We start from the raw sequence: 12,090 nt of genomic DNA on the forward strand, positions 1-12,090 counted from the left end.
GCCTGCAGCAAACATTGCTGGTTCCCTACCTAAGAGCAATTCTTTATTCTTTCTTGCTGGAGAAATGCAAGTCTACTTAGATATTTATCATCCAATATCCCTCCTAGCTCCAAGAAGAGAAATGATTATTCTAAGCAAATCACAGTAATTACATTTGCTTTTCTAGTGCCTGGTTTAGGAACGAGCAGCTGGTGTAATCAAGCCAATAAAATGTCACAGGAAGTGCAACGCAAGCTTCTGACTTTTCTCCATTTTCTAAAAGAAACACGTGAAAAAAAACACAACCCTTCCAGCCTTTAGATATTGTCTCGTGAGAACATGGTGTTTGAAACTGCTGCTAAGTAGCCAACCATGAAAGGAGGTATCAACAAAACACCGCGAACAGCGCAGCTGAAAGAGGGACGAGTGAAATATGATGATATCACTGAACCACCAAAACAACTTTGGCTCCCATTGTTTTAGCTATTGTTAGTTAGGTCATCTAATGTTTGCAGTCAAAAGCACCCTACCGAAGAACTTTTCCGTGGCCTACAGATAAGATCTACAAATTTCTAGATGTTTAAAAAGTCTTTCCTAAGCTTGACTTAGCTAGGTATTCAAATCATTTCCAACCACTCTCATAGCATACTTTTTTTTTTGCGCTAGCAAAACTGAACCAACTGCTCATAAACTCTGCAAAGTTCCCTCAAGCATCTTACCTTTTGCACTTGCTTTTCCTTTTGGCAAAGGGGCAATCCTGTTAGCTGTTCCTTCTGCCAAAGATACAATCTTGTGAGATATTCCTTTTGACAGGGAGCATTCTTCTGCTTCTTTACCTGGCAAATGTCTACTCACTCTGCATGCTTACCTTAAATCCTACCCATGTTTTAAAATCTTTCATTCCCCACCATGGACATAACATATTTGGCACACACTGAATGCGATAAATACATAATAAACAATAATTATAAACTCCCAGAGGGCATCTGACACACAAAAAGCACTGAATAGAGTAGTAAATAATAAAAATGACAATAATAACCATGGCTTCTGACTATATATTTTTAAATGTTTGCATTCTGTACTTATTAGAAAAATGCTTACTACCTTAAAGACACTTGATATTTATTAAGTGGACATGAGAATGAAAATGTTTTCTTTGAAAACTCTGTTGTATAAGCATAAAAATTATGAGCACCTTAAAGGCCAAAACTATGTCTATTCTACTTTTGTCTCCTGTAACTTGGAAAGCCTAACCTACAGGCATTCTTTCATAAATATACATTAAATCAAAGGTGTCCTCATACACTTCAGATTGTACAAGTGCATTAGGTGTCACATCGACGTAGGAAAGTAGCATCTTCGTTCTTCTGAAACAATTTTGTATGAAGAAAATTACCAAGCAAACCCTCTGAAAAATGGCACCCAATCACGCCTCTATTTTGGGAGGGAATGTGAAGTTGTAGGGCTGTGTGGCAGAGCACGTATCCTACCTCAAAGAGGCAGCCCCTGCTCTGTTCTGGTAATGGTTGCTGTACTTTCACTATAATGTGTTGAGCCTAGAGTTGGGTTATTCAAATATTATTATAATAATCTTTTAGCTAATAGTAACAGAGTGTCTTCTTCTAATAAAATTGATGTTACCATGACAATTAACTAGCAGATAGAACAAATTTCACCCTAATGAGGTAAATATATCTCATTTTATTTCCATTTGGGGGGAATTAAGTCAATACTAGTGAGACCTTCTTGGTATAAGAATATGTAACATGGCCTGTGCTTCTCAATAAGGAATTTATTTTCTGACTTCTCCACACACTGGGTATCTTTAAAAAATAACATCCTATTGGTATTGGTACAGTTCTTATTGTTTGTTTGTTCATGGTACCAGAAAGGTCTCATTGAAATTCTAGTTTTAAGGAAAGTTACTTTTTTATGACACAAATCACTGTGTCAGAGTTGACCTCTGAATAACACAGGTTTGAACTGCAAGGGTCCACTTATCTGCAGATTTTCTTCTGCCTTTGCCACCTGAGATGGCAAGACCAATCTCCCTCTACCTCCTACTCCTCCTCAGCCTAGTCAACTTGAAGACTGAGGATGAAGAGCTTTATGATGATCCACTTTCCACTGAATGAAAATACATTGTTTCTTCATTATGATTTTCTTTATAAGTTTCTTTTTCTCTAGCTTACTTTATCGTAGTAACAATACAGTATATAATACATATAACATAACAAATATGTCTTAATTGACTGTATAATCAGTAAGGTTTCCAGTCATCAGTAAGCCACGAGTAGTTAAGTTTTAGGGGGAGTCCAAAGTTATACACAGATTTCAAATGGAATGGGGGACTGGTACTCCCAAATCCCACACTGCTCAAGGTTGAGCTGTAATACGTATTTATTAAATGCAAAGCATTTATTTTATAAATTAAAATACCCAATTTTATACAAGTCCAATTCATCATAAGGTGACTATAAAGAAAACATACCACATATTAACTTAAAAATCTTTTTTCTTATTTACACAAAAATATCATCTAGAATTTCAGAAACTATAATGAATTTTTTTCAGATAATACTGCTTGAGATTATAAATTGCCTACAAGTAACCTTTTAAATAATTCTGAAATCTAGATTACTAAGAAAGTAATTTAAAAATATACAATCAATTTGTACAGTGGTTTTTTTAAACTGCTGTTTTGTGATCAAAACTGCCTTCCTCTTAGTTTTTTTTATCTATGTCAGGACCATTGAGAGAAATTCACTATCAGAAGTCGTACCTGGATTCCTATTTTGAAGACGTTTACGTCTCTTGTTTGCTTTATATTCAGAAATTAGTCTGCGAATGCTATGTGTAAAAATGTAGTAAATACAATTACTATTTTAATACTGATATGAAAAACATTTACCAAATACATTACATTCTTAAGAGTATATCAAACAATATCAGAACTTTAATTATACACATTTAGTTTGTAAGCTTACAAAATTCTTACTAAGCTTCTAATTAAAGAACAAGTAAAGTACTTATGAAGTGAGGACAGTATAACTCAGTAAATTAACTCATGTAAAGTTGACATAATGGGAAATGATCTGACTCATAATAAGTCCTAGCTCTGTAACCAATGGATATTTGTTCTTGGACAAGTCGCTTCTCTTAGGCTCAATGTCTTCTTCCAAAGAATGAAGGTTTTACCACCTTATTCGTTAGATTATTATAAACGTTTAATGAAATCACATTTTAATGTGCTCAGAGAAATAGTAAAGCAATGGAATAATTTGTTCTTGAACATTTTGCTGAAATTATTTTGGAATCCCAAATGAAACCCAATGTGTATTTTCCCATATGTTCTAATATTAAAATATTATGATCTTTTGAAAATGTTAAGTCCTAATTTTGCTTATTACTTATTCTATTATTTGTAGCTTATGATTTAGGACATCTCAACTATTTCATAGTTTGTAACTAAATTTATAAATAGATTGTCTCATTAAAATAGATAACATGATTATCCATTGTTACTTATGTCAACAATCACACCAAAGGCAGAAAGCTAACAGATGTCAAGACCTGGCTTGGACTACTACTATTTTTCCTCTATAGACTCTAACTCTGAACCAGTGGATCTTTGTTAGAATGATGCTTCCTCTCCATGGTCATCTCCAACTGACAAGGAAGACAAAAACCCTCATATTTTTGAAGTGTCATGAAGGAGATGCAAGTGGTTATTTTCTCATTTCTGAGATACATACTAACAATATATTTGCACACAGCACACCATGGGTTGCTCAGCTCTATTCTCATTTCACAGATTACCTTACCCCAATGTTCTTGTAATGAAAATGTATAATTTCATTATTGGCTAGCACCGGTTTTGCTTTGACTCACACTGTTTACGGGAACTTGTCAGCAAACTAGTTAAATGGCCCTCTTGTAACTGTGTAATATGGACCGCTTCACAGATTGGTGCGTCATGTTTATGCAGGGGTCATGCTAATTTTCTCTGTGTTGGTCCAACTTTAGCATATGTGCTGCGAAGCAAGCACAAAGCCCTACTTTTATAAATGGATGCTGATCAGTCATGGATGTAGCTTGGCTCTGTTCAGTCCAACTCACCTACTTGAGACTTAGATAATTCTGACAAATGGCTTTCTATGAGGTAAAATTTGAAGATACTTTAAAAACTTGAGGTAGAGGGGCAAGTGGGCTGGGAGATTTTTATTATTATGGAAAACAGATCACTTGAGGGGTCAACCACAAGTTGGTGCCCACTGCTCTGAGGAAGGATAACATGGGACCTTCCTCTAATAAAAACTGCTACATAAGATATAAAAGAGCTTGGGGTAAAAATCTGGTAACAAAGAAGAAAAAACTTTGATATCTTCCTGCAACACTCTCTGAACACATCTAACAGCTTAGAACTATCCCAACTAATATTTGCTAGACAGAAGACAAACAAGGGACTCAAAGAATAACTTACCACGAAGGTCTGGGATTCCAGGCTAAGATGTGGGCTCCACATGAGGTTTTGAGTATGGGGGGAAGGGTCAACTTGCTCACTATGTGTGTGGATAAAGCTAGGATGTCCAGCAGCCACAGCAAGGTACTGGTGCTTTGGAAACAATGGCTGGGCATATAAGCATATTTATGTGAACTACAAGTTGTGACTTGGAAACCTATGTATAGATTACTATAAAGACTGAGGATCTGAATCAGAAGGGGCAAAGGTCAATCTTTACCAGACTGCAGGAGCAGTTTCAATGACAAACAAACAGTAACAGAATCCATATAAACAACAGAATAGTTAGAATGTCCTTTCCTCAACCCCCACCCCCTGCACCCCACTGACTTGTAAAACATGATTATCTTCCTTGGACTTAGAACCTCTTAGTTTCTTGAAAAATTCAAGGTGGAGGGTATATGAGATAGCTCCCAGGAGATAGTCCAACATTTTCTGATACACTGGACATTTCAAGACTCAAATAACTAATTATAAAAATCAAGGATGTGAAACTATTTTATCCCATGCGTAGGGGTTATACTTGGAATGAAATGGAAAACATTAGGATCCCTAAGCATAAAAGTCTTAAGAGTCTTGAGTTAAAGAATCCTACACTCATTGCTACTTCTAACTTGTCTAGTCTTATGCTTGATTTCTGGCTGATGAAGTGGACTAACTCACTGCCACTCCAAAACTACCTGAACCCAACTATGAAATCTCACCTGATGTATAAGATGCAATGGTTACAATTACTTTAAACCTCAATTTAGCGTTCACTAGCCTTTTAAATACTTACGCTTGAAAGTTATAAGCAATGGCGTGGTCTTCTGCAGTCCATCCAGATATATCTCGGCAACAGACATCAACATTGTGCTGAAGAAGCTGGAAGACTACACCTGTTGATCCATTACAAGCAGCAAGTATCAGGGCTGTTCTAAAATAACAAAGAGATTGTTTCATGCTTACAAACTTTAGCAAAGTTATGTTAAAAGCTAAATTTATATACTTTACCAATTTAATATGCCTGTCCATGTAGAATTAACCAATTATATGTACTAATAGACACAAGCATCTTGGGTGCTGAAGGGGTCATCTTTGTAAATTGCCACCAAAGCCAAATGGAAGGAAAAACAAGGAAGCCTCTTGTCCCACTGGGATATGACATAGCAGAAGTTGCTAAAATAAAGTCTTTGGATGGGCAGGATACTATGCTTAGGTCAACTATCTAAAGTAGCTAAAAATTTAAGCGAAGAATTATCCATTTCTTCCCTAGTCTGACATAATATATTGTAATTCAAAATCAGCTTGGGGTCAATAAGTAAGAGCTATCTGCAGGTTTAAAACAATAACAATAATGCTAATAATAGACATAGTAGTTTCAGTTAATAATGCTGATAATCATATGCGAGGCACTGGATTAAATGCAATATATACACACATTACTTATACACAACCACCCTTGAAGGATATATTATCCTCTTTTTTCATATAGGAAAACATACTTGGTGATAAGTAATGTTCCCAAGGTCACACATCTCGCAAGTAGAAAAGCTAAGAATTAAACCCAGTCTTGTGTGAATCTACAGCCTATCTCTTTTTTTCTCATTGTCACCCATGGCTTGTATTCATTAAAAGAAAAGTTTACCCATTTAAAGCTATCTTTTTTCCCTCTGCCCATACTAATTAAAAATAACATCAAAATACACTAGAGATAAAAAGAGGAAAAAACCCAATGAACCCGCAGTATCTGGCAAGAGCAATTAATAGTTACATAGGAATAACCTAACATTAATATTCTTGAAAGAAAGCAAGCTAAAGCAAAGAGTCACCCAAAAGACAAAGTGATTTTCAACTCTAATTTATCTTTAACATGGTATTTTTAAAGGAAAAGCAGGTAAGAAGCAGAGGTTGAAACTACTATAGAAGAGTTAAGAAATTTCAATATTGAGTCACAAAGTGAACTAAAAGTTGAAGTCCATACTTTTAAAACAAATGAAACCAATATGAAATCCCTTTAGTTAATATAAGATAATATGACTTAAAATATCACCTCATCCATCAACAAACATCAGTCAATATAATGAGATGAATCCTGCAATACACCATTTTTATGCCGCCCAGTCCAAATAATTGTTTTTCTACCTAACTGATGATTTGTGTTATTTCTCTCTACCCCAATAATAATAAGTTAATCTCATCAATGTAATATTTCTGACAAGTGACTGTTACCACTCTAGAACAACACTCAGGTTTAAAAATGCACAAAAAAGAACTACTGTACCTTCCAAAATTATCTATTGCAGTTAAATCTGGTTTTTTCTTCAACAAAAATGTCACCATTTGCTCTTTTTTCCTATTTATGGCAAGTAAAAGTGATGTATATTCATCCTGCAAAACAGCAAAAACAATTTATAATTCACAAAATTACATACTTCCCAAGTGAACTGAAAACCTTATGTTAAGATCCTATGAACATAAACATGAAGCAGAAAGCAAATTAAAAGCAATCCCTTCCTTCTCACTCCACTGTGCTCGCCCACACGCTGCTCCTTCCCTTTCAGATACCCCTCCTAGGGTGTCTGGAAGGCACAGCAGCAGACTGGAGCACATATGCCTCATATAAAGGGGTAACCACTGCACAGCATACTGAACAGTGATATGAGCTCAAGGGAATCCAGATGGATCCTTTAAGAGAAGCCTGAAATCTAGATCTGTGTATGTGTCTCCTAAATTTTACATGTTGACACAACTTACGGAAGTAAGCTAAACTAAATCTATGGGGCACATTTAGACTACAGACCTCGTGTTTTCATATTTGCTATGAATGTATTTTTAAATAGCTGTATGTAAAGCCAATATTTGCATGTAATATATTTCCTTCTGGTTTCAGATGTTTTACTAAAAAAAAAAAAATCATGTTAACGGTAAAACAAATACACTTGAAATACTTTGAAAAGAACATTGGTTGATCTATACCTGGCTTTTTGCTTCAATATCTGCACCATATGCAAGCAGTTTTCCTGCCATCGATATATTCTCATTATCAATGGCATAGTGCAGAGCAGTGTTGCCATACATATCTCTAACATTTGGGTCAGCACCATGTTCCAGCAGGATGGATGCACAAACTTCTTCTTGACATTGTACAGCCTGTCAGTATCAGACCAAGAAATAGACTGTAAATTCTAGGAAATCTTCCACAGGATTCACCAACTCATTATATTTCAGTGAGGTGAATTAGTTTTATTCTGTGAATTTAAATTAAATCCATCCCATGCTGAAAGAGTTGGCTACCACATACCTTGATCAGAGCTGTCCTGTTTTCACTGTCAGTGAGGTTAAGCTGGCATTTCCTGGCCACCAAGTCAGCTACCACTCCCGGATGGCCGTGGGCACACGCCAAATGTAGAGCAGTCCTAGGAGAGGGAGAGGTCATTTTAGGCAAGTGTAGTGCACAGTCCCAACATACAATGATGCATGGAATTGTAAACATCAAATAGTATGTTATCCCTCTGCCTTCAGAACAAATAGTTACTCTTCTTGTCAAGAAAGGCAAGGTTTCCACATCCCAGGTGCTGCTGAGCCTGCCAGGGTAGAAAGCCCAGTGCCCTTGGTGACAGCACTGATCCCACCCCCACCCTTGCAGCCTACCCACATCCTAACCAACTCTGCCCCCTACCAGTCCCCTCACTCCATCCACCCCCCAACCCACCCAATCCTCACTCCACTCCACTTCCCACCACAGTCCCCCACCCCATCCAACCCCCACCCAACTCCACTCCCCACCACACTCCTCTACCCCATCCAACCCCAACCCAACTCACCCCCACCACAGTCCCCACCCCACCCACCTCCACCTGACTTCCACCCCACCCATGCCTTCACCCCGCACCATATCTCCCCTACCCCGAAACCAGGAACGGGGGCTTCTCCCATATCCCCAGACCTCCTTCCGCAGCCCCCAGCGCCGGCTTCCAGTTCCCCTGACCTGTTCTTGTTGTCTCTGTCGTTCACGTCATTCAGCCTGAGCAAGATGCTCTCCTGCACCTTGTTCACATCACCCGCGATGGCAGCTTTGTGGATCATGCCCAGATCCTTCTGCCGGACTCGGTACCCGGGATTTGAGAAGCCATCCTTGCCACGATTCTCCCTCCAGGGAGCCATGCATCCCCCGCAGGTCCCCAGGAATGACCCCCCAACCCCCATCCTGAAGCCAAAGATCTTCTCCCAGGCTGAGGGACCGGCTTCAAGACACCTCAGCTCCCACTCGCTTTCTGCCGCTCTGGAGCACAGCACCAGCACGTAACCAGGTCCAGCCGCGACCTCCGTCAGGGACACTCCAGTCTCCAGCCGCTCGGAGGAGCACCTAGCCCAGCAGAGCCGTTAGGCACCAGCGCGCATGCGCACCTCAGCCGCCCCACGAGGCCCTCCGCGGAGAAACCGCCAGCTCTCCCGGGCGCCACCTGCTGGCGGCACCCTCTGCCTGAACCGTTAGGCACCAGCACGCATGCGCATCTCAGCCGGCCCACGAGACCCTCCGCGGAGAAACCGCTTGCTCTCGCGGGCGCCACCTGCTGGCGGCACCCTCTGCCCGAACCGTTAGGCACCAGCGCGCATGCGCATCTCAGCCGGCCCACCAGGCCCTCGGGAGAAAGAGCCCTGGGCCACGCGCACTCTCGCGGGCGCTCCGCGTAGGCGGCCCCCTACCCAGCTAGTAGGCCATGCTCCCCAGAGTGGGCAGGGATCCCTGGCGCGCACCACCCGCCCTGCCCCAGGGATCCACTGACTGCTCTGCCCATGCCTGCTGCTAGGACATGGCCTGGGAAGCTCAGCAGCCTCCTGGATGAGGGGTTTGCCGCCGCCACGGGGAGACTTCAGGACTTAGTTGCCTCCTGGCAGCCGGCAATGCAGTCCTGCTATTGGGGAGGGGGTGGCATAAAGAGCCAGGCATTTGATACCCAGCAGGGACTCCGAAGAGGAAGCCACAGAGCTGTAGATCTGCCCTGGTTGGCCCTGCCCTGCCTTTGCCCTGTGCTACCCTGGGCCTGCTCTACCCTGCCTTTGGCCCTGCCCTGACCCCACCTTGGCCCTCACACTGGCCCTAACGCAGACCTGGCCCTAGTCCTGGCCTTGGCCCGGCACTGACCCTGCTCCTGGCCCTGGTCCTTCCATGGCCCTGGCTCTGCATGGCCATAGCCCTGGCCCCCTCCAAGACCCCGACTGCGAGTTGCAGGCCCCGGAGATGCAGCGGCGAGCCCGAGAGTACAATGATCTTTGGCCTGGCACAGCGTTTTAAATAATATTCTAATGTAATCTGTCAGGGTCAGGACCAAGACGGGGCCAGGGCTGGAGCTGACAGGATCATTGCCAGGGGGCAGGACCAGGGCCACGGCAGGACCAGGGTCAGGAGCAGAGCCAGGGCCACGGCAGGACCAGGGTCAGGAGCAGGGCCAGGGCCACGGCAGGACCAGGGTCAGGAGCAGGGCCAGGGCCACGGCAGGACCAGGGTCAGGAGCAGGACCAGGGTCAGGAGCAGGGCCACGGCAGGACCAGGGTCAGGAGCAGGGCCAGGGCCACGGCAGGACCAGGGTCAGAAGCAGGGCCATGGCAGGACCAGGGTCAGTGCCGGGCCAAGGCCAGGGCTAGGGCCAGGTCTGCACTAGGGCTAGTGTGAGGGCCAAGGTAGGGTCAGGGCAGGGCAGTGTAGAGCAGGCCCAGGGTAGCGGAGAGGAAATGCAGGGCAGGGCCAACCAGGGCAAGTCTATGGCCAGGGCAGGGCCAGGAGCAGGGTAGGTGTAGGGCCAGGGCAGGGCCAAGACAATGGTGGCTCCAGGGCAGGGCCAAGGTTAGGACCACAGTCATGTCCAAGGCCAGTGCCAGGGGCAGGGTCAGGGTCATCTAAGGACCAGGGACAAAGCTAGGCCCAGAGCAGGGCCAGGACAGGTACCTGGCAGGACCAGGGTCTGAGACAGGGCCATGGAAGGGCCAGGGCCACAGCCAGGTCTGTACTATGGCTAGATCCAAGACAGGGCCCAGACAAGGCTAGGGTGAGGGCCAAGGTAGGGCCAGGGCAGGGTCAAAGATAGGGTAGGGCCAAGACAGGGCCAGGGAACCACAGGTCCAAGGCAGGGTAGTGCCAGGGCAGTGCCAAGTCTAGGGCAGGGCCAGGGAACAGCCAGGGCAGGAACAGGGCCATGACCCTGGCAAGGGGAGGGCCAGGTTCGGGGCAGAAGCAGAACAAGGGCAGGGACAGTGCAGGTTCATGGCACAGCCGGGTCCAGAAGGGTCTGGGCCATGGGAAAACCAAAGACAAGGCTGGGGCTAGGACAGTGGCAGGGCCAGAGTGAGGACAAGGGCCGGAGCAGTGCAAGACCAAGGTAGGGTCAGACATTTCAGGGTCACCACAGGTTCAGGGCCAGGGCAGAACTAGGGTAAGTTCTCAAACAGAGAAGGGCCAGGGCCAGGACAGGTTGAGGGCACGGCCAGAACAGGAGCAGGGCCAGGGCCAGGGCAAGGCCTGAGCATGGTAAAGGTCAAAGTCAGGGCCAGGGTAGGGACAGGGCCAGGGATGTGGCAGGACCAGGGGCAAGGCCAAAGCCAGGGCTGAGACATGGCATGGTATGGCCAGTGCAGGACAGGACCACAGCTGGTCCATAGAGAGAGCAGGGCCAATTCCAAGGCAGAGCCAGGCTAGTGCCAGGACTGAGGCGTGTCAGGGATGTCCAGGGTGGGGCCGGAGCCAGAGCCAGAGCTGAGCCAGGGCATGGCCAAGGCAGGGTAGGTCAAGGCAATGGAACGGCCAAGACACTTCCAAGTCCAGTTGAGGGCCAGGGCCAGGGCCAGGTCTGGGCTAGGGCCAGGTCCAGAGCAGGGCCTAGCCAAGGCTAGGGTGAGGGCCAAGTTAGGGCCAGGGCAGGGTCAAAGCCAGAGTAGGGCAAAGGCAGGACCAGGACAGGGTGATGACACAGCCAGAGCACAGCAGGGCAGGGTGATGCCAAGACTAGTGGCAGACCAGTGCCAACTCAGGGGCAAGGAAAGGCCAGGGCCAGGGCAGAGCCAGGAAAGGGTCTGGGTCAGGGCCAGGACCAAGGCAGAGCAGGGCCAGGGCCAGGCCAGAGTTAGGGCAGGTCCTTGGCAGGGCCAGGTTCCAGGCTAGGGCCAGGGCAGCGGCAAGGGCAGGGGCAGGGCCTGGATAAGGGCAGGACCAGGGTCAGGGCCAGGGCTTGGGCTGGACCAGGACAAGACCACAGCCAGGCCATAGTGGGGGCAGGGCAAAAGCCAAAACAGGGTCAGGGCAGGTCCAGGGAGGCGCCAGTGCTAGGCAGGGCCAGGACACAATCAGGGCAGGGTAAGGTAGGGTAATGGCACCACTGCACCATGGCAGGGCAAGGTCAGTGCCAGGAAAGGGCAGAACAGGCAGGGCCATGGTGTGGCCAGGGCAGGGCCAGGACAAATCAGGGCCAGGACACGACCAACGCCAGGTCAGGGCCATAACAGGACCAGGACCATGACCGTTGGCAGGACCAGGGTCAGGACAAGGGGCGGGGCCAGAGCCAAGGCAAGGACAGTGCAGGTTCAGGGAAGGTCCAGGGCAGAGGCAGAGC

General features: G+C 45.4%; 1 protein-coding gene and 1 non-coding gene across 2 annotated transcripts in view; both read right to left on the reverse strand.

Moving 5' to 3' along the window:
* ANKRD62 (ankyrin repeat domain 62) overlaps positions 1-8,692 on the reverse strand; it is a 53,033-nt gene extending 44,341 nt beyond the window's left edge. The window contains exons 1-6 of the mRNA XM_025365568.1: positions 8,475-8,692; positions 7,788-7,902; positions 7,463-7,636; positions 6,768-6,874; positions 5,283-5,420; positions 2,765-2,832 (exon numbers count right to left, since the gene is read on the reverse strand). Of these exons, the coding sequence (XP_025221353.1) occupies positions 2,765-2,832; positions 5,283-5,420; positions 6,768-6,874; positions 7,463-7,636; positions 7,788-7,902; positions 8,475-8,692 (820 nt within the window). The remainder of the gene's footprint in view (positions 1-2,764; positions 2,833-5,282; positions 5,421-6,767; positions 6,875-7,462; positions 7,637-7,787; positions 7,903-8,474) is intronic.
* Positions 3,926-4,031, reverse strand: LOC112611810. The gene has a single exon (XR_003116771.1). It is a non-coding gene; the product is annotated as a U6 spliceosomal RNA (small nuclear RNA).
* Positions 8,693-12,090: the final 3,398 nt, after the last annotated feature.

The sequence above is a fragment of the Theropithecus gelada genome, chromosome 18, assembly GCF_003255815.1.
Source record: "Theropithecus gelada isolate Dixy chromosome 18, Tgel_1.0, whole genome shotgun sequence".
NCBI classification, from domain to species: domain Eukaryota; kingdom Metazoa; phylum Chordata; class Mammalia; order Primates; family Cercopithecidae; genus Theropithecus; species Theropithecus gelada.